This window comes from Lutra lutra, chromosome 12 (assembly GCF_902655055.1).
Source record: "Lutra lutra chromosome 12, mLutLut1.2, whole genome shotgun sequence".
Classification (NCBI taxonomy): Eukaryota; Metazoa; Chordata; class Mammalia; order Carnivora; family Mustelidae; genus Lutra; species Lutra lutra.
The window spans coordinates 91,750,242-91,772,790 of record NC_062289.1 but is presented as its reverse complement, the minus strand read 5'-3'; the positions used below and the strand labels follow the sequence as shown (position 1 = coordinate 91,772,790).

At 48.3% G+C, this 22,549-nt stretch overlaps 1 protein-coding gene across 2 annotated transcripts in view; it reads left to right on the top strand.

Annotated features, from left to right (window-relative positions):
• The first annotated feature begins 5,014 nt into the window (after nt 1-5,014).
• Nucleotides 5,015-22,549, top strand: part of VSIG10 (V-set and immunoglobulin domain containing 10) — a 35,100-nt gene continuing 17,565 nt past the window's right edge. For both annotated transcript variants that reach the window (XM_047698606.1, XM_047698605.1), the window contains exons 1-2: nt 5,015-5,443; nt 12,998-13,279. In XM_047698606.1, the coding sequence (XP_047554562.1) occupies nt 5,365-5,443; nt 12,998-13,279 (361 nt within the window). In that variant the 5' untranslated portion in view covers nt 5,015-5,364. The remainder of the gene's footprint in view (nt 5,444-12,997; nt 13,280-22,549) is intronic.

The following is a 22,549-nucleotide window of genomic DNA, read 5'->3' as shown; positions in this document are numbered from 1 at the left end:
CTATTTAAGTTACAGTTCAGAGGCATTAAGTACATTCACAATGTTATGCAACCATCACACCATCTGCCTCTAGAACCCATCTTTTCCATCTTGCAAAACTGAAACCCCATACCCTCTCCCCCACACACTTCTCCCCCCAGCCCCTGGCAACCGGACTTCTAAGTCTCTCTTAGAAATTTGACTGCATGAGGCACCTCAAATAAGTAGAATCACACAGTATTTCTTTTTGTGATGGGCTTATTTCACTTAGCACAATGTCAGCAAGGTGCATTTGAAATTTTTTTTTTTTTTTTTACCATTCATGTTTTATTACTTTTCCAGTTAAAGCCTAGTTACTTGTAAAAAAAAAAAAAAATCGCAATGCATATCTGTGCTAAAGAAATGTATATTCCTGGGGCGCCTGGGTGGCTCAGTGGATTAAAGCCTCTGCCTTCAGCTTGGGTCATGATCTCAGAGTCCTGGGATCGAGCCCCACATCGGGCTCTCTGCTCCGCGGGGAGCCTGCTTCCCCCTCTCTCTCTGCCTGCCTCTCTGCCTACTTGTGATCTCTCTCTCTGTCAAATAAGTAAATAAAAAATCTTCAAAAAAAAAAAAGAAAGAAATGTATATTCCTGCTAAAGAAACAAACAGGAGACAAAACTTCGTATAAAAATGTCATCCCAGCTTTGTTAAACACACACACACACACACACACACACACACACACACACACTCACATTGGAACTCAGCAGACATGACTAGAGGTTTCTAGTGACGTTACTGACAATTTCTAGATGGGTTATAGTTACACTTTATTTCCTGTTTTTTTGTTTTTCATTATTCTAGAGTGAGATTGATATGCTTATAATCAGGCAAAAGCAAATGCCATCTAAGAATAGGTGTGTCAACTTTGGAAATATGTTTCCTCCAAGTTTTCCCCGGAAATCCTGAGTTTACTAACTTCTTCTATTGCCGTAAATTAAATAAATACACTTGCTGTTATCAACCCATATGTTCCAATTTGAAGATAGGAAAATCACATTTATTTTGGCCAACAAATGGCATTCAGCAGTGTGAGATCAAAGAACTGGAGACCGATCAAAGAATGTTTTCTACTTGAGTCATCTGTTCGGCTCCTGGGCCATCTAGTCGAAAGTTTCCCACCTTGGAGTTATGCCACTGGGGGAAAGTGGTGTATTCCAGGGGTGCTGGCTTGGGAGAACTGACTCTACATCCAGTAAAGTCACTTCCCAGTGATAGCCTGGAATTGGTAATGGTGGAAGTATTTACACCAGGCAAATTGGCAAATACTACAAGTCAAGCCCAGCCCCTGCCCCCCCCAGTCACCACCAGCAGGAGAGTCTGTGATTAGAGAGTCACCAGCTTACCTGCTAGGCTGCATTCATCTCTTAGGTGGGTGAGCCATCCCCCTCCCTTCAGCCCCCCCGGCTGCCCATTTCTCAGGGAACTGGCTGGTCATTTCCTTGATTTATCTTTTTTTTTTTTTTTTTTAAGATTTTATTTATTTATTTATTTGACAGGCAGAAATCACAGGCAGAGAGGCAGGCAGAGAGAGGGGGGGAAGCAGGCTCCCTGCTGAGCAGAGAGCCCAATGCGGGGCTTGATCCCAGGACCCTGGGATCATGACCTAAGCCGAAGGCAGAGGCTTAACCCTCTGAGCCACCCAAGGCCCCATCCTTGATCTGTCTTTATGCACCATTTTGCTTTCTGGGTTTGGGTCCACCTTCCACGTTCTGTGGTTCTTGGCGCTCAGAGATACCAAACTTCCCCCTCCTGTTCTCCAGTCCAGAGAGGAGAGGCTCTGGTCCAAAATAGTAGACTCATTTGACAACTCTCCATTTTTTCCACTTTCTTATCTCATCCTGCCAGCTTCTTCTTAGAACTTTGCTTGATTTCAGGAACTTTCCTACTATGGCCTCTGTATGCTAGTTTGTTTCTTCTGGGCAGAAGGCAGAGGAGAAGTGGGAGGAGGTGGTGTTTGGGGAAGGCTTAGCAAGCTTTCTTTTCCAGAGAACAAGCCAGGTTAGTTTTGTTGTCCCTGTCCCTTGAGGTGCCAGCCTGTGGGTCTCAGGCCTCTCCATGGGGGTACAGGCAGGATGGTCATGCCCCTCTTTATGCTTCTGGAAGTGTGGGGGTACAGAGCCTACTGACTAGTCCGGCGGCTACCCCAGCTGTTCCTGATTGACCTGCTCTTTCCGAAGCCCCCAGGAGAATATATCTCTAGGTTGAACAGAGAAGCAGGTTGTTGCTAAGAAACCTTTCAGCGTTACCTCTAGGGAGAGGACAGGACAAGAGGAGTAGCCGGGCAGAAATAATAGGTAGCTTGATGGCCTCAGAGACCCAGGCTGTAGAAGGGCTGGCTACGGAGTCAGGCAGGAGCCCCATGCTGTCCCTCCCTCCAAGACTGAATAAGACAACTGTGCCTTGGACCTGGAGTCAGATCAACTCCCCCACCCCCACCCCCACCCATTCCCTTGCTGTGTCACCTGGCTTCTCTGAGCCCTCTCTAATTCCCTATCTCAGGGATGTGTTGAGGAGTCAATGAGTTCAGGTAGGTAAAGCACTTAGCCGAGAGGACGTTTGGTCAATTCACTGGAGGTGAAAACAAAACAAAATAAAAACAGGCCTGTGTAGCAGCCTGAGCAGAGAGGGGTTTGAGTCTCATGTTTAATATGTGCCTATGGGATTTAGGATTAATATATGACTGTAGGGGCGCCTAGGTTGCTCAGTGGGTTAAGCCTCTGCCTTCGTCTTGGGTCATGGTGTGGGGTCCTGGGATCTAGCCCCACACCAGGCTCTCTTATCAGCAGGGAGCCTGCTTCCCCCCCCCTCTCTCTCTGCCTGCCTCTCTGCCTACTTGTGATCTCTCTCTCTCTCTCTCTGTCAAATAAATACAATATATGATTATAGATTGGGGTTGATGCTTTAACAACTCTTTGCTGAGTCCGTTCCTGCAAATCAAGTCACTGTGTCTTTCCAACAACCCATGAGGCACAGATCATAGAACTAAGGCTCTAAAAGGTCCCTACTTTGTTAGGGACCCCACGGTGAACCCCCACTGGTCACTGGTCTAGACAGGGTGCTTTCTACTGTCAAGAGCAGCCTAAGCGGCTACGGGACATCAGGGTGAGGGATTTCCTAACAGCTCCTGTCTCACGGTTGGCCACAGCCCATACCCAAACCAGAGAGAGTGGGTGTTTCCTGGGCCACACAGCCGTCCTGGGAGCCCTGCTCAGGGGCATGCCCGTGTCTGCCGGCCCAGTGACCCCCCAAAGCATCCAGACCATGGTAGCCTTTTTATAAGTAACAAAATTATTCTGTTTGGTAGGACTTGGTGTGGGACAGAGATGGACCCCAGTCCTGGCTTTGCCACCAACCAGCTCAGTGACTTGGAGTTTACCCTCCTGGAGCTCATTTATTCAGCGGGATTGCATGATTTCTTGGGTACAAGGGTTGAAGGGAGGGCCCAATGAGATGAAGTTTCTAAAAGGCCCCAGCCATGCAAACTAGTCAGCATTGTAAACCATCCTGAAGGAAGTTGATCCTTCTTGGGGGTTGGAGAACTGGTCATAAGCACCTTGCATTCGACTCAGCAAATATATCAGCATGGGCTGTCCTGTGCAATTCCCCACCTGAGGTACCACCAGGATCACAGAAAATTCCAGATCCTCAGCGGGAAACTTGCCAGCTATTGATTTGACTTCTATCTTGTTTGCTTCAGGTGGGGAATGCGAGGTAAGAAGTTAGGAGTTTGCCAGAAAAGCTTGGGGAGCTACAATATCAAAACCAATGAACTCTCATTTGTTTATTCAACAAATACATCGTGGGTGGTTACATGGTGCCAGGCACTGAGGAAACAGGAAGAGGCCATCTAGGATAGAATTTACCTTCCATCACAAGGTAAAAGATGAAACATGAAACTGAAGGGAAAGGAGAGCCGGCTGAAGAGTTAAATCACTTTGCAAAAGAGGGAAAAGGGAAGAACCGTTTTATGCAATTTTATGGCTCAGTTCATCAGGCAAAACACAGTTTTTATTCGTTTCAAGAGGATTTCATCATGGAAGAAGTATTTCAATAAGGGGCCTTTTGGGCAACAGAACAGATGATGTTTCTTTTTTTTCTTTTTTTTTTTTCAGTGATGTTTCTTAATAGCAATTTTTGGGGTTTTGCCCCAGTATTTTATGATGAACATTTTCAAACATGCAGAAAAGTTGTAAGAAGGCAAACACCACTGTACCCACCTCCTAGAGTCTGCAAGTAATATTTTACTGTACTAATTGCATTTTTTTTTTTTTTTTTAAGGAAATTCCGCCTAGGGCAGTTTCAAGTATCAGCTTTTCCTGAGGATATGGTAACCTTGTTTTTCCTCGGACAGGATGGGGCGAGGATGTGGCAGGGCAGAGGGATTTCGGCTCTCTGGGAATCAGACTGAATGGGGTTGCGGTTGGGGGGCGCAGGGGACAGAAAGCTCTGAGAACGAGTTCTGCTGACCCCTGGGTTCTCGATCTTGCTGTGTGGTCTCGGCTCGTTCACAGGAGTACAGGAGTCTCGTGGCGCTTTTGGCTGGAGGTCTAAGGGATCATCTTTCTCCTGCCTAGACTTGTCTTCTTCGTTGGGCAAAGGGTAGAAGACAGCCATGGCGGCCCTGGCAGCCGCCCTGAGCACGGGACAGCACACGAGAACCCCAGAAGAGCTAAGCTGGGACGCCGAGGGGACCCTGAATTCTGCAGCTTGGCAGCCCGCCCCTCCGGCTGGCCACGCTCCTCCGGGTGCTGCAGCCGGAGCGCCCGGGAGGGGGAAGCAGCCGGCGAGCCGGAGCGGGGGTGCCGTCCTGCGGCAGCTGCAGAGCTCCGCCCGGCCCAGCTGTCCCCGCGACTCCAGGCGGCCGTCCCGGGCGGAGTGGGCTTGGGGAGGGACCGGCCTCCGCGCTCCACCCCCGGCCGGGCCGGAGTCGGCTCTGCGCGCCCGGGCGCGCGCCCTTTGCATAAAGCCCTCCTCCCCCGCCAAGGTAGAGGAAGTTGGGCTCCCGCCTGGATGGGAGGCGGGAGGGAGTCCCGCTCCTGTTGTTTTCCGCGAGCGGGAGTGGGTGGCGGGCGCAGAGGGCGGGGTGCGCCCTCCTACCCCGGGCCGGGCGCTCCCGAGACAGCACCGCGCCGGCAGCCCCAGGCTATTCCCACCGCCGGACATCGGGCTCAGCTCAAGCATCCTTCCCGGGGACTGCGGAGAGTGGGGCTCCTCTGTCGTTCCGAGGACCTGGGAGGAGCACTCAGTACCCCAGGGGCCGGGGCCCTGGGGGTGGGGACGCACACCCACCCAGCCGGAGCCTGCGATTCCTGAGGAGTCCCTGCCCGAATCTGGGGCGAGATGGCCGCAGGCGTCCGGCCGTCCCAGCCGCAGGTCCTTGTCTGCCTCGGGGTGCTGCTGGCCCGCTGGGTCGCCGCAGGTAAGGGGCCGCGATCCGGAGAGAAAAGTTGAGTTTTGCCAGGCAAAGAGGAGAGCCAGGGACCCAATTCCCTCCGACAACGCGGGAGCCAGTTGTGGCCGCGGCCCCGGAGCCGCCCCGGGAGGGTCTTGAGTTTCCTGCTCGCTGCTCGGCTCCTTTTGCAGGAAGGAATTTTCCCGGGCGCCTGATGGAGGGCAAGATATCCCCAGTCTCTTGGAGTGGGCAGCCAGCGAGGTTGCAGAGGGCCTGCAGAGAGGTGATGGGAGAATTGGGGAATTCGAAGATGGAAATTTTGAAGATGGGAAAATTGGAGAGGCACGTGTAGGGGGGAAAGTGGCATTTTGTTGTGGGCTGGTGTGTGTGTGTGTGTATTTTTTTTTTTTTTTTTAAGCGTCGGATGTAAATTTGTTTTCTGGTTTTACCTGCTGCGCTGGGGCTCAAACTCCAGGCTCCTTTATTCTCTCCTTCCTCTGCCCAAGGTTGAATTCGCTTTACACTTGTAACCTGTGGATTTCCCTACACACCCTTGCAAGCCAACCTGTGCGGATTAGCACATTCAAAAACCATGCCTTCCGTCCTTCGCCTTAAAGAAACACAAAACAAATCCTTTTTATTTTGAAGTAATTTCAGACTTTCAGAAAACTCGCCTTTCCACTTGACATGACCTCTTCCACTTGACATGATTGACAGAAGGCCTTAAATGCTTCATCTGTGCTCTCCCTTGTAACACTAAGTTTACAGGTTGTTTACAAAAATATATAGGATACAGAAATATTGAAAAAGCATTTTTGAATTTAATGCACCAGCGAAAGTGTATATTTTGTGTGCAGGGCAGCGTGACAAGTAGTGAGAGCAAGGACTCAGGTAGAGGGAAAGGAGATGGGGCCAGGAGGTGGTGTACCTTGTCAGAATACTTGGGGTGTTATTTTCTTTTTCTTTCTTTCTTTCTTTCTTTCTTTCTTTCTTTCTCTCTCTTTCTTTCTTTCTTTCTTTCTTTCTTTCTTTCTTTCTTTCTTTTATAAGATTTTATTTATCTATTTGAGAGAGAGAGAGAGATCACAAGCAGGCAGAGAGGCAGGCGGAGAGAGAGGAGGAAGCAGGTTTACCGCTGAGCAGAGAGCCCAATGCGGGACTTGATTCCAGGACCCTGAGATCATGACCCGAACTGAAGGCAGAGGCTTAAACCACTGAGCCACCCAGGCGCCCTGGGGTGTTATTTTCTGTGTAGCCCATGCCTGCACACACTGCTGACTGATTCCTGTAACAGGAATTGCCCCCCGCCCCCGGCTTCCTAGCAGCAAGTGCCAAAAGTTCTAACCATTAGGCTGTTGTAAGATTTTGTTTTGTTTTCGGCAATCATTTAAAAACAGTAAAATTTCCCATAATCTAGGTTTCCAGTTTATCTGGAAAAAATGTGGTGATTGGGCAGCCCCGGCTTTCCCACCTGGAACTGAGCAGTGGTTACACCTGCTCTCTAGGGCTTGTGACCCCAGATTTGTTCCACCTCTCCTGTTGTAGTACTTAGTCCTGACCCTCTTCTATGGACCTTACCTGCGGGTCCCTGCTGGTGTTTCACTTAGTGGTCACTGTGCTATGGGGAGGAGGAGAGGATAGTCTCCAGCTGGCTCTCCCCGGAAGTTAAAGACGATTGTTCCCTTCTCACCGGCTGTCTGCTGTGTTTACTGCGCCGTGAACATCAGGGGCCTTGGGACATCAGAACCCTGGGTGACAGTCATCATTCTGGAATGAATCAGCTTTTAGCCTGGCTGCAGCTCACCACACAGGGACGCTTCCTTCACTGCCATGTGCGGTCATTTTGCTCTCAGGCCAAGTTCACCTTCCTGGATAGTGCCAGGGGGCTTCCCTAGCTGGGTGTGTTTTTGCTGTTTGTTTTCAAATTGGGAGTTATCTTAGGGAAAAAAATTGTTACTTCACTCCGACAATGTTCACGCCTGCACTGTTCCCTCAGCTTGTAAATCTTGGGTCCTTCTTGGGGAAAAGTTGGCAGGAAAAAAAATAAGTGTTGGGGTACAATCCCAACTCTGTGAGTGATAGTAGGAGAGTAGCATTGGGAAATGGTTGCTTATATCGTTCCCTCCTTAGGTCCATATTCTGAATTTAAGGTGGGGGAAGGGAGGCCTTCAGGGACCCTTTGGATACCATGTGGACAACTTCTGGTAACACAAACTATTAGGATGTCTTGTTGTCTCATCCTGTCTGATTGGGAGACCAGGATAAATCCCTATGACTCAAAGGACTGAAGACCTCCGTGACAGTCCCAGCTCTCCTAGTGACTTTTGTGGGCCCTTAGGGAAATCACTTAAGCTTTCTTTCTTTCTTTCCTTCTTTCTTTTTTTAAAGATTTTATTTATTTATTTGACAGAGAGAGAGATCACAAGTAGGCAGAGAGGCAGGCAGAGAGAGAGAGAGGGAAGCAAGCTCCCTGCTGAGCAGAGAGGCCGATGCGGGACTCGATCCCAGGACCCCAAGATCATGACCTGAGCCAAAGGCAGCGGCTTAACCCACTGAGCCACCCAGGCACCCTCACTTAAGCTTTCTGAACCTCAGTTTTCTCATCTGTGAAAGGGAGTATGGAACGATCAAGCATGGAACCAGTGCACCCTCGAGGACTGCCCCTGGGTGTCCCTGTTCGACAGAGGTCACTAACAGATGACCAAATTCTTTTCCAATCAGCTGGGGCTCAGCCTGCCTCATCTTGAACCCAGCCCTCAGGACTTGCCACATGTCAGGACAAAATGACCTTCAAGGTCACCTTCAGCTTCAGCGGTTAAAAAGAATGGAGTGAGCAAAGCAAAGTGAAATGCCTTGAAATGGCTTCTTTTATGATTGCGTCTTTCTGCTCCTTGGAGGAGAAGACAATGTTCGCTCAAGTTCCAGAACGAGACTTTTGCCAGGGCTTTTCCAGGCTTTTTCTTTATTCACCTGCCAGGGAGCCGGGAAGGGGCAGGTCCGTAATTCTACAGTTCATCTTCTCTCCTCCGTGCGCATTGCCTCTGAGAACTTGGATTCTCAGGCCTAATGGTTTAAAAAGAATTCTCACCTGCTTTTCAAAGTCATTGTTCAGAAGCCTTTCCTGCTGTTTTGGAATCTCTAGCATTACATGACATTGTCTGCCTTCCAGTGAGTGGCTTAGAGTTTTTTGGTTTTGGGGTGGTTTTTTTGTTTTTTTGGTTTCTTTTTTTTTTTTTTTTAATAAATTTTCTTTCTTTCTTTTTTTTTTTAATTTATTTGACAGAGAGAGAGAGAGAGATCACAAGTAGGTAGAGAGGCAGGCAGAGAGAGAGGGGGAAGCAGGCTCCCCACTGACAGAGAGCCCGATGAGGGGCTCGATCCCATGACCCTGAGATCACGACCTGAGCCGAAGGCAGCAGCTTAACCCACTGAGTCACCCAGGTGCCCCTTTGGTTACTTTTTTTGTTTGTTTCTCATGTTGTCCTGGCATTTGGGAGTGGTGTGGCACCCAAAATGAGGCGATAGTTGGAACGTCCTGTTGCTCCAGGTTCCGGGGTTAGAAGGAGCCCCTTCTAAGTAGACAAAAGACCAAAAGCATATCATTGTTACTGTTTATAATAGGGAAGGCTTTTCAGAGGCAGGTGGCAGTTTATTTATTTTCTTAACTGCTTTATTGAGATATCATTTATTCACCCTTTTAAAGTATATAATTCAGTGGTTTTTAGTATGTTCACAAGATTGTGCAACTGTCACCACTAATTGAGTCCAGAATGTTTTCATCACTCCAAAAAAGAAAGAAAGAAAGAAAAAAAGAAAGAAAGAAAGAAAGCAGTATTGCAGTATCCTTCACTATTAGCAGTCACTCCTCACTACTTCCCCCCCCAACCCCCGACAACCCACTTGCCCCAACCCTAGACAACTGCTAATCTACTTTCGATCTCCATAGATTTGCCTATTTTGGACATTTCATATAAATGGAATCACACAGTATGGAGTCTTTTAGAACTGCCTTCTTTCACTTACTGTAATGTTGGCAGGATTCATGCATGCTGCGGTTTGCACTCCATTCCTTTTTATGGCCAAATAATATTTCCCTGGATGGATATACCACATTTTATTTGTCCATTCATCAGCTGGTGGGCATGTGGGTTGTTTCCATCATTTAAAAAAAAACATTTATTTAACAGACAGAGATCACAAGTAGGCAGAGAGGCAGGCAGAGAGAGGGGGAAGCAGGCTCCCTGCCTAGAAGAGAGCCCGACGTGGGGCTCGATCCCAGGACCCTGGGACCATAACCTGAGCCGAAGGCAGAGGCTTTAACCCACTAAGCCACCCAGGCACCATCTTTTGGCAGTGATGAATAATGCTGCTGTGAATGCACATGTAAAGTCTGTGAAGACCTAGGTTTTCATTTCTCCTGGATCTACACCTTGGGGTGGAATTGCTGAGTCATGTTGTGACTTTAACCTTATGAGGAAATGCCACGCCGTTTTCCAAAGGAGCAGCCCAATGAAAAAATCCTACCAACGATGCGTAAGGATTCCAGTTTCTTTGCATTTTCGCCAGTATTCATTTGCTGTGGTCTTTGATTTTAGCCATTCCAGTGAGTATGAAGTGGTACGTGTCTTATTGTGGTTTTCTTTTCATTGCCTTAGTGACTAATGGTGAGCATCTTCTCATGCGCTTATTGGCCTTCCGTATATCTTTTTGGAGAAATATCCATTCAGATCCTTTGCCCATTTTTTATTTTTTATTATTTTTTATTTTTTAAAAGATTTTATGTATTTATTTGACACAGGGAGAGAAAGATCACAGGTAGGCAGAGAGGCAGGCAGAGGCGGGGGGGAAGCAGGCTCCCCAGTGAGCAGAGAGCCTGATTCGGGGCTCGATCCCAGGACCCTGAGGTCATGACCTGAGCCGAACTCAGAGGCTTAACCCACTGAGCCACCCAGGCACCCCCTTTGCCCATTTTTAAAATGGTATTATTTATCTTTTTATTTTTGAGTTGTGAGAGTTCTTCATATGTTCTGGATACAAACCTGTCATCAGGTGATTTGCAAACATTTTTATCACAGTCTGTAGTCACTCTCTGGATGGTATTCTTGGATGCACAAAAATTTCTATTTTGACAAAATCCAATTTAGTCATTTTTCTTTCGTTACTTGTGATTTTAGTGTCCTGAGAAACCATTGCTTAACCCAAAGTGACAAAGATTTATAACTTTTTTCTTTTCTAAGCATTTTATAGTTTTAGCTCTTACATTTAGAGCTATGGTCCATTTTGAGTTAATTTTTTTTAAAGATTTTATTTATTTATTTGACAGAGAGAGATCACAAGTAGGCAGAGAGGCAGGCAGAGAGAGAGGAGGAAGCAGGCTCCATGCTGAGCAGAGACCCCGATGCGGGACTCGATCCCAGGACCCTGGGACCATGACCTGAGCCGAAGGCAGAGATTTTAACCCACTGAGTCACCCAGATGCCCCAATTTTGAGTTAATTTTATATATGATATGAGGTAAGGGGTTTAATCTCATTCTTTTGTACGCGGATGCCCAGTTGTCAACGGCAATTTATTTTTTAATGAAATACCACCTTTCACAAACCCCAGTGTATTCACATGCTTTGAAAACTTCTGATGTGGTGGAAAGAGAACATTTTAGAGGACAGCAAGAAGTCTAGCTTCTGGTCCCACTCTGCTACCTTCTCACAGTAGAACATGGATCTAGCCCACGTTCCTTCTTGGCGTCACACCTTTCCCATCTACTGAGTGCAACAACATGGGTAGAAGACTCCTAACAGGTTCTGCCCATCAGTCCTGGCCTGCGGCCTCTTTGTATTTGGACATTGATTGTGGAGGGGGGCTGTTATGTCTTGACACCTCTCAGCAACTGGGCTGAGAAGCAAATTTGCTTCTTGTTACCTGGTGACAGTCTGTGCCAGATCCGTCACCCTTCATACCTGTTAGTCATGAGTGAGCATCAGAATCACCTGGAGATCTGCCTTCGATCCAGGTCATGATCCCAGGGTCCTAGGATCGAGCCCCACATTAGGCTCTCTGCTCAGCGGGGAGCCTGCTTCCCCCTCTCTCCCTCTGCCTGCCTCTCTGCCTACTTGTGATCTCTCAAAATAAATAAATAAATAAATAAATAATCTTAAAAAAAAAAAAAAGGATCTCCTGGAGGGCTTGTTAAAATGCAGTGCTACCTTTCACCTCCACCCCTAGATAGGGGATTTATCTGATTTCAATATTCTGGGGTGGGACCTGATAATTGGCACTTTCCAATGTGATGCTGCTGCTGCTAATCTGGGCTTTTGAACACGCTGTTCCCTCTGCCTGGGAACCCCATCTTCCTGTCTACCTGGCTAATTCCTACCTGTCCAGGCGATCTCAGTGTGGCCTGCTGGAGGAAGCCTTCCCTGGCAGTCACCCCAGCTGGGCTTAGGATCCCCTTCTCTGAGGTCGTGTCATGGTATTGATCACCCTGGATGATAACTGCCAGTTTATTGTCTGTTTCCCCTGCTAGTAGACTGTGAGATCCTGGAGGTCTGTCTCTGTGTTGCCCATTACTGGCTCCCCAGTGCCTAACACAGGGCATGGCCAAAGTTGGAGCGGCAAGAGAGCTTTGACTACCAGGATCGTTTGCACCAGCGATGGCGAGAGCCAGCAGTAGGAAGGTGGGAACAAAGCCCAGGCCCTCTTCCCTGCATTCCCCTTCTGGATTTCCAGGCAAATAAAACCACTTGGGTTCTGTATGGGTTATTTACTGCCACATTAGTACTGCATGACAATCACAAGATGACCGTAAGTGCTCATTACAGCTCGAGGGCTGGGGTTAGTCGGCTGTGCGGATCTTGCCTGGGCTCACTCACGTGTCTGGGCATCCACTGGGTGGCTGGGGGCTGATCTGGACGGGCCTCAGCTCAGATGATTGAGACACCTGGGGTCTGCACATGTCGCTCTCATCCTCCTCCTGGGTCCTACCACGGGCATGTCCTGCTTCAGGTGATGGCAGGAGGCGTGAGCAAGACCAGTTAAACGTAGTGCTTAGGCCTCTGTGAGCATCGCATCTGCTAACACCTCATTGGCCAGAGCAAACCACGTGATCCAGCGGGGTTTCGGGGTGCGAGCGCATAGCAGTCCTGCGGTGCAGGGCACGGATGGGGTGTGGGGGGTGGTAGATTTGGGGCTATCTCTGTGGTTGCCATTCATGGCAGGTTCATCATCAGCCCTGGCAGTAATCTCCACAGAGTGCTTAAAAACACACCCTGGGGGCGCCTGGGTGGCTCAGTGGGTTAAAGCCTCTGCCTTCTGCTCAGGTCATGATCCCAGGGTCTTGGGATCCAGCCACGCATCGGGCTCTCTGCTGGGTGGGGAGTCTGCTTCCCCTCCCGCCTCTGCCTGCTTGTGATATTTGTCTGTCAAACGAATTAAAAGACAAAAAAAAACTTAAAAAAACAACAACAACACACACACCTGATTTTTTTTTTTTTTTTTTTTTAAATCCTAATGCAGAGGGATGGTGCACAGGGGAGGGTGTTCAGAGATGAAGAGATGTAGTAACAGCCTGACCTTCCTCGTGCAGGGTTGGAGGCTCTGGTCATTGGAGAGGTTCACGAGAACATTACTCTGCACTGTGGCAACGTCTCGGGACCAAGGGGCCCGGTAACCTGGTATCGGAATGACTCGGAGCCTGTCTTCCTCCTGTCCTCCAATTCCAGCTTCCCGCCGGCTGAGCCACGCTTCTCTCTGGCAGATGCCAGTTCGCTGCACATCAGGGCGTTGAGGCTGCAGGATGAGGGCAACTACACCTGCCAGGAGGTCCTGAACGAGACTCGGTGGTTCCGAGTGTGGCTGCAGATGGCCGGTAAGTGTGGTGGCAGGGGCCTGGGGCCGGCTGGCCAGGCGCACAGAGCCTTAGGCGGGAGGAAGGCTTTGGAGGCATGCCCGGGTTTCGTCCTGGGCTCTGCTACCTGCAAGCCCAGTCACCTCTCGTACCTGGATGTTCTCATCTGTGAAATGGGGGTGAAAAGAATTCTCGTGTCCTAGGATTGCTATGAAGACTGGATTCTGGTTTATGTCAATAAACTGCTGTTAATGGCTCCTGGCACATTAGTTAGCGATTACTTTCAGCTGGTTAGTGCCGTCCTTGCTGTGAATACGATTTTATTATGCACCGTAGTCAGAGCATATAACATGATGGAGTCAGACCGCCCGAATTCCAGTCCTGGGGTTGTGTTACCTTGAGTTAGGAGCTTAAGATTCCAGAGCGTTACTTGTCCTTATTTGTTAATTGAGGATAATACATCATGGACCTTGGTAGGTCTAGTGCTCTTATGCTACGGTGCTCACTGTAGGGCTTGGCATGAGCTACTATTGTATAACATGCTGCACTTTCCTCAAACAGTATCTTATCTGTGGATATACGTGCATGAATTTAGAATAGGGGTTGGCAAACTCGAGCCATATCTGTGGGTCTTATCTGACCTGCGGGCTATGAATATTTTTTACATTTTGAAAGGCTTGGAAAAAACCCCAAAGACGAATGATAATTGTGACATGTAAAAATGATATGAAATTCCAGTGCCCATAAAGAAGGCTTTGTTGGGACACAGCCACGCTCTGACTGCCTTTGGTGCTGTCATGGCAGAGTTGAGTGGCAGTGATGCGGGGTGGGTGACCTGCAAAGCCTAAAATATTTACTCGATGGCCCTTTGCAAAGAAGGTGGTGCTGCATACTGGTTTAGACGGATATCCATGTTCTAGATTCAGAATGTGTCATTTAGTAGAAATAGACGCGTGATGCCTACCGCTCCCTAGTTTCCTCATCTGTAAGATAATTTACTTATTTCTTTATTCAGTGTATATCCATTGAAAGCCTGGTGCCGGGCACTGGTCAAGGCACTGGGCCACAGGAGTGAACAGGACAGACAGGGCCCCTGCCTGCATGGAGCTCACATCCTAGTGAGGGAAGATAGACCAGTAAGCAAGTACATGAATGCGTCAGGCAGTACCAGAGTGATGAGAGCAGAGGTTGAGGTGGGGTGATTCTCTGAAACCCTTTATTTTTTAAAATATTTTTTAAAGTTTTTTTTTTGTTTTTTTTTTTTAATTTGACAGAGAGATCACAAGTGGGCAGAGAGGCAGGCAGAGAGAGAGAGAGGAGGAAGCAGGCTCCCTGCCGAGCAGAGAATCCAATTCGGGACTCAATCCCAGGACCCTGAGATCATGACCCGAGCCGAAGACAGAGGCTTAACCTACTGAGCCACCCAGGCGCTGTCTCTGAAACCCTTTAAATGAAGGGGATCAGAGAGAACCTTTTGGAGGAAGTGACATTTCAGCTGAACAATGAGTAGGAGCCCGTTGTGCAGAGATAAGAGTAACTATAGGAAGAACTATTTCCTGGGCCAGATGAGTTGAGTGTGGTGCATGTACAGATGGGGAGAGGACTGGTGTGGTGGGAGCCCTGTGTGTGTGAAGGGGGGACTTGTGTTATGGGTTGAATTATATCCCTCCAAAATATTGAAATTCCAACTCTTGGTATCTGTGAATGGGACCTTATTGAGAAATAGGGTCTTTGCTGATGGAATCAAGTTTAGATGAGGTCATTGGGGTGGGCCCTCATCCAAACTGATTGGCATCCTTCTTCTTTTTTTTTTTTTTTTTAAAGATTTTATTTATTTATTTGACAGAGATCACAAGTAGGCAGAGAGGCAGGCGGGGTGGGGGACAGCAGGCTCCCTGCTGAGCAGAGAGCCCGATGCGGGGCTCAATCCTGGGACCCTGGGATCATGACCTGAGCCATCCAGGCGCCCCTGAGTGGCATCCTTCTAAGGAGAGGAAAAGGCACGTGAATATGGAGACACCCAGGAAACTATGCCTAACAACAGAGGCAGAAAGTGGAGAGATGCTGTTGGAAGCCAAGAAATGCCAGGGACTGATGGCCGCCACCGGAAGCCAGGGAAAGAGCTAGGAAGGATTCTCCCCTGCCCTCCTGACACGTGAATTTCAGACTTCTGGCCTCCAAAATTGTGAGAGAACCCATGTCTGTTGTTTAAGCCACCACACTTGTGGGACTTTGTAAAGGCAGCCTCAAGAAACTAATACACCCGGCAAGGAATTGAGATTTTTATTGTTGCTGTGGTGGGTGCCAGAGGAAAACTCCTGGAGCTTGAAGCATGGGTGTGGCATTATTTCAATTACACATGCAGGCTGTTTGTGTGTGATCTCAGGAAGGACTGATAAAAATAGGGAAGCCGACTGGTGGCATTAGAGGTTGGTGGCCAGAACCAGGGTGGTGGCAGTGGCCTTGGTGAAATGCACAGCTTCAGAAATGATGTTGGAGGTAGACCAGTAAGACATGCTGGTGGATTGGAAGTGGAGGATGAAGAAAAGCAAGGCTTCAGGGACGTGTCTGGGTTTTTGGATGGTCTCTAAGGTTCCTGCCAGCTCTGAAGGCTTATGGAATTTGGGACTGCAGTGGTTTTGCGTTTGGAGATGCCACAGTTGAACGGCTGAATTGCCAAGAATGAATGTGGGTGTATTAAAAATGTCACCCATCTTGGCCCAGCTCTGTTCAGTTCCTACTGTGAGCCCATGGGCCACTCACTCCTGCTGCCAGTCATTAATAATTCCTCATGGCAGTCTCTGCAATAAAGGCCTTCTCTTTTGACCACAGAGTAAGATGGCATTACAACTTGTTGCTTTTTTATTTTTTAATTTTTTTTTAAATCATCACTCTTTCCAGTTTATGGTGACTTTATCTGACATTGATTAATCATTGGCTAAGTTTATTGGAGGGTGGATTAGTTTCCTTATTGCCCTGTAGGGACATAAATGCAAGACCTTTTTATAATGAACATGAACTTAAATCTTAAAAGAATCACTAAATTTAAATGGCTCTTGGGGCTCCCTGAGTTACTGTGATGTGATTCGTATTACGGAACGTCTTCATTTGGACACATACGGTGTCCCCGACTGGTGTGGGCTTGTTTGTGAAAACTGGATGCAGACCTAGTGTGGGGTGCCATAACCACAGTAACATAGGCTGGGTGGTTTCAACAACAAACACTTCTGGCAGTTCTGGAAGCTGGGAAGTCCGAGATCAAGGTGCCCGGAGATCCAGTGTCTGGTGAGGCTCACTTCCTGTTTTGTAGATAGGTCTTCTCATTGTGTTCTCAGTTGATGGAAGGTTGAGAGAGAGAGAGGAAGGAGGGGTCTCTTCTTAGAAGGGCTCCAGTCCCATTCATGAGGACTCAACTCTCATGACCTCCTTATCACCTCCTCCCAAAGGCCCCAACTCCAAATACCATCATATTGGGAATTAGGTTTCAACATGAATTTTGGAGGGGATACAAGCATTCAGTCCATAGCACAGATGTCCTGTGATTTCCCACATACCAGAGCCCTCCAGAATCTCAGGTAATAATCCCATTCTAGGACAAACCCTGGCAAACACAGACCCCTCCAGGCATCAGGGAGCCCCTTGCGGCTCCTCCTTAGACAGTGGCTGAAGAGGAGGCCTTGACATCTCAGATGGGACTCGGCCCTCATTTTGTATGGAAGATTTTGGAATATGGATTAAGCCTAATCCATTTCTGGGAGGGGAGGGCCATGGTCCTGCTGGGTGGCTGCGAGCATACACTGAGGTCCAGCTGCCTGCATTCAAATCCAAGTGCTGTTGTCCTGGTGACGTTGAGAAAGTCCCTTGAACTCCTCTCACTTGTATGCACTTGGTTCATGTTACCCTTGACCACCTTGTTGAACAGGTGATGGGTTTCCTGTGGGAAAAATGCATCTCAGGTTCCCAGCAATCCATTAACACCCAACCCTTTGGAACGGGGACCTTCTATGGGTCAGGGATTCTGCGTGTCCTGATCTTGCTTTTCCCGTCTTTTCACTGACATGGTTGATAACGGAGTCTCTTAAGGAGAAAAGTTTGGAAACATTTGAACATGGCCTTGGAAGGGAGGGAAAAAAAATTCTGAGATGTGACGAGTTGTTATCTGTAAGTAACTTTGAATGTGTGGCCAGAAGTGCCAGAGAGACACAAAGCTGGCTGTCTACGGGCCAGTAGCTTCTTCCTCCCTACCGTTGAGATCACTGGCTGTTGATCGGGGGACATTTGGTGTCTCTGCCTTCCAGGGAATTGGGTTTTCTGTGCACTGGGATGATTTAATATGCCTGGGATGGGCACTGCGATGTGATTTTGTTATTTGTCTCAGGACACGAGACTGTACTATATTACTTGTTAATTTAATGTTGCAGTTGAAGAATCTTGTCCTCCGGATTGGGACCCTGCTCCTGAGAAGACAGGAACCCTTTAGTCTAGAGCAGTTCGGGGCTGCCAACTTTATTTCATGGACTTACGCACCCTCTTCTGCCTCCAAATTTGGGTGGGCAGGAGGTTAGAATTGCTGTGTTTACCTGCAGGAAGGCTGAAGGGATGGGCAAGGTAGCACAGACCTGAACACGTGCCACTAGACTTTGTTCTTCTTTAAAGATATCAGCTCTCATGCACTGGTGAGCGGAGTGATCAGATGATCCCATGGAAGCCTGCAGTCAGACTTCATGGTACGTGGTGCCAGGCTCTCGCCGTGTCAGTTTTTCTCAGGCCACTCAAGTGTTGAGGGGACATTTGAGCTGGATGGCACATGGACTGTGAGGAAGCTGGTTGGTATCGACCTCCAAGAATCTCTTTGGAGTCAGCTGGGGAGTGCTCCCATCTAGCGAGTGATGTGGCCGTCACATCAGGAGAGGCCAGGAAGGGACCTCGGGAAAGTGCCAGGTTCCCTGACTAATTGGGTTCATCTCTTTGCCCTCATCCTATAATGCCGAGGGTGACGCTGTGCCCCCTCAGAACATAAGGTCCTCAGGAAAGTGTTCGGGCCGCACTGAAGAAAGATTTTTTTGGTTCCCTTCAGAAAATGGAGGACCCTTGCCTAGAGATTGAATACCTTGAGTCTTGCCAAGCTCATCTGAAGCAGAGATGGGTGCTTATAAGAAGCCGAAGACCTCTGGGGTCCAGCTCTTTGGACAGGAACAGCCGTCACCTGGGAAATCGGGACGCAGTGGGGTTGTTACATGTGTTTCTATGTTCAGTCTCTAAAAGTGATGTCAAAAAAGTCTCTTTGAGGGGTGTCTGGGTGGCTCAGTGGGTTAAAGCCTCTGTCTTCGGCTCAGGTCAGGATCCTAGGGTCCTGGGATCGAGCCCCGCATCGGGCTTTCTGCTCACCAGGGAGCCTGCTTTCCCCCCTCTCTCTGCCTGTCTCTCTGCCTACTTGTGATCTCTGTCTGTCAAATAAATAAATAAAATCTTAAAAAAAAAAAAAACAAAAAAAACCTAGGGACGCCTGGGTGGCTCAGTTGGTTGAGCAGCTGCCTTTGGCTCAGGTCATGATCCCAGCATCCTGGGATCGAGTCCCACATTGGGCTCCTTGCTCAGCAGGGAGCCTGCTTCTCCCTCTGTCTCTGCCTACCACTCTGTCTGCCTGTGCTCACTCCCTCTCTCTCCCTCTCTCTCTCTGACAAATAAATAATTTTTAAAATCTTAAAAAAAAAAAAATAATAAACTAGTTTCTTAAAAAAAAAAAAGTCTCTGTGAGTATCCCCAAGGATCTTATCCCACTCTAGAACTATAGGTATGCCCACTCATTAGCACAGACTACCTGGTACATTTTTAGGTCATTTTCAAATCAAAATGCTAGTCTGAAAGCAGATGCCTGATGACAACTCTTCCTGTTGGCGGGGAACCCAAGACATGGAGATGAGACTCTCCCACCTGAGTTACAAGTCAACCCTGTGAGACCCTTGACTGGCCAAACTACGTTTATGGAGGGGAAGGAAAGAAGTGAGTTGTTCCCATGTGAGGAATGTCCACAGAGAAGAGGAAGGCAGTGGCACTGGTAGATTGTTCTAGAACAGGAATCCAACTTTTTCTGTAGAGGGCCAGATGGTAAATATTTTAGATGGTATGGCCCGACGGGTCAAGTCGAGGATGTTATATAAAAACTTATATAACAAGAGTGAAAACACACTTCCACATTTTTAAAAAAAGATTTTATTTATTCGAGAGAGAGTATGTGTGAGCATGAGCAGGGACAGGGGGGAGCCGAGGCAGAGCGAGAAGCAGACTCCTCGCTGAGCAGGGAGCCCCGTGTGGGCATCAATCCCGGGACCCCGAGATCATGACCTGGGCTGTAGGCAGACAGTTAACCATTTGAGCCTCCCTGGTGCCCCTCTATCTGTTCTTTTCATTTCATAGGAAAGACGAGGGAATGAGAGCAATGGGCACTTGTCCAAGGTTGTTCCTCAGTTGGATTTACACCCAGGTCTGTGAATTCAGAGTATAAGCTCATGACCACGAGGCTGAGGCATCCATCCAGGAAGAAGCTGAGAACTCAAAGTACAGTAACCAAGGCGTCAGTTAGATCTCAAACCTTTATAACCGCTCTCTATTTTTATTTATTTCCTCTTTTATTTTTGTCTCCTCTCCCATCTCTCTGCCTCTTGGAGTGATTGCCACTGTCACCCTACAAAAAAAAAAAAAAAAAAAAAAAACGCACGGGTGGGTTTCTGTTTAAGAATAAATATCACATGGGTGGAGAAAACAGTGGAAGGGAAGGAAATGGGTACCTCCTTCTATGTAGTAAAGTCAGAGCAGGGGAGGAACCCCAGGGAATCAGGAAGATGGCGTCAGCTTTAATTAAGAAAGCAGACTTAACCCAAGGGGTTTATGAGAGCTGTAACCTCTGAACACTTAATTCAGGAGGCTCGGAAGGTTCTCTTGTTTGATTTATTTTTCTAATCCTGCCACCTGTTCCTTCTTATCCATTCCCTGTATCCAAAGCTGTTTCTTGCTGAGAATTATGCTACTCAAAAAGCCCCTCCCAGCCAGGTTCTGGGGGGTCCACACTGTCCATGCTGGGCCCCTGCGGCCCTCCAGACCACAGTTCAGAAGACCCAGGTTGTCTAATCTAACGCCCGGGCTTTGACTGTTAGTGCCCAGAGATACCCTCTGCTTCGTTGGATGCCTGCCAACCTGGGCACGCCCTATTACCTGTTGGTCTGCATACCTAACCAACTAGCCAGCAACAGTAAATGGTACCTCCCAAACTAATGGCATAATTTTTTCCACAGACCCTCTATGGGAAATGACACGATTCCAGCAGGTCCGTGCAAATATTGGGAGCCAGCCCCAACCTGAGCAGCCTATGATCAAGAATAGTGTCCTGGGAAACCCACCATTCCCATAGTTATACAATGGCTCCAGACATAGGTGAAGTAGATGTTGTACTTTAAGGGGCTCTGGGAGAGCCTTTTCCTTCCTGGAATAATTTTTCCAACTGGCCTGTTTCTATTCATATTCTACAGTCATAGATGTATTCCTTTGGTTAAGCATTGCCCTTCCTGGATTCTTCTTTTTAAGAGAGGAAGTCTCAAGGTCCCTGGGTGGCTCAGTCGGTTAAGCCTCTGCCTTTGGCTCAGGTCATGATCCCGAGGTCCTAGGATAGAGCCCCACATCGGGCTCCTTGCTTTGCTGGGAGCCTGCTTCTCCCTCTTTCTTGCCTCTCTCCTCTGCTCATTCTCTCTCTCCCTCCCTCTCTCTCTCAAATAAATGAATAAAATCTTAAAAACAAATAAAAGGGGTAGTCTCTGGGAGAGGTAACACACTCGGTGGCTTTAGGCTAAACAGGTTTTAACTACGGACAACTGGGTGGCTCAGTTGGTTAAGCGTCTGCCTTCAGCTCAGGTCATGATCCCAGGGTCCTAAGATCAAGTCCCATGTCGGGCTCCTTGCTCAGCGGGGAGCCTGGTTCTCCCTCCTCTTTCCACTCTGTCTGCTTGTTTTCTCTCTCTCTCTCTCTTTCTGACAAACAGATAAATAACATCTTAAAATAAATAAATAAATAGGTGTTAATTATATTTCTTTCAACAAAAGAGATGTGGCATCTTGGGTGCACTGGGTACCAGCTGTGGGAGGGCATTCCTGGGAATGAGAAGAAGTTCGGCAATGTCAGGGGAACCCAGATAAGACCCAGCACTTCCCAAGTGCTTCCAACGTGACCGGCATTATTCTGAGTGTTCTGAGTACTCACTGAAGTATCACCGCAGCCCCCCGCAGTGGGTTCTAGCATGGCCCCCAATTTTTTTACTTATTTGTATATTTTTAAAAGATTTTATTTATTTATTTGACAGAGGTAGAGATCACAAGTAGGCAGAGAGAGAGGGGAAAGCAGGTTCCCCGCTGAGCAGAGAGCCCGATGTGGGGCTCGATCCCAGGACCCCGAGATCATGACCTGAGCCAAAGGCAGAGACTTAACCCACTGAGCCACCCGGGCGCCCCACGGCCCCCAATTTACAGATGTGGAAATGGAGGCTCAGAGAGGTTAAGGTCACACAACTAGTGAGTGGAGTCCAGAGTGGGGCCTGGAGCCAGTGTTTCTTGTCTTTCGGTGTGAAATTGGACTAGGACTCCCCAGGCCCACCCCCAGGTTCAGTGATTCTCTAGGAGAAGTCCTAGGACTCAGCATGTAATTTATTAGAGCGAGAGGCTACAAAGCAAAATCAGCAAAGGAAAAAGCCACATGGGGTTCAGTCCGAGGAAAGCCACGAACAAGCCTCCACGAGTCCTTTCCCAGGGGCGTCACATGGGACACGCTTAATTCCTCTGGGAGCTAATTGTGGCAGCACATGTGAAATGTCTGCCAGGAAAGCCCCTTAGACGCGGAGCACCGTGGACTTTCCTTGGGAGCTAGTCATACAGGCACCCTCTGCTGAGCACGTACCAAAATTCCAGACTCCCAGAGGGAGGGGAAGCAGGTGTTCAACTTAAACCACACGGTTTGTGCAAATGGTTGGCCAGAAAGCCTCACTCTCGTCAGTTCTGGGAATGGCCGGAACCCTCCGGAAATCCTTGTTGCCGTCACCAGCCAAGGCCAGCCTTGCAAGCGGGCCTGCTGTGTTAACTCTGTTTGTGCGCAGGTAGCCGATCCACTCACCAGCATGTCTGAAAAGGAGCGATTTGCATGTTTCCTCTTCAAGGATTGAGCCCCCCATCCCCCCAAAATCTACCTTTATCTCAGGATTCTAATGCAGAAGGGCACTTAGCATAGCATTTATCACATAATTAGTACTT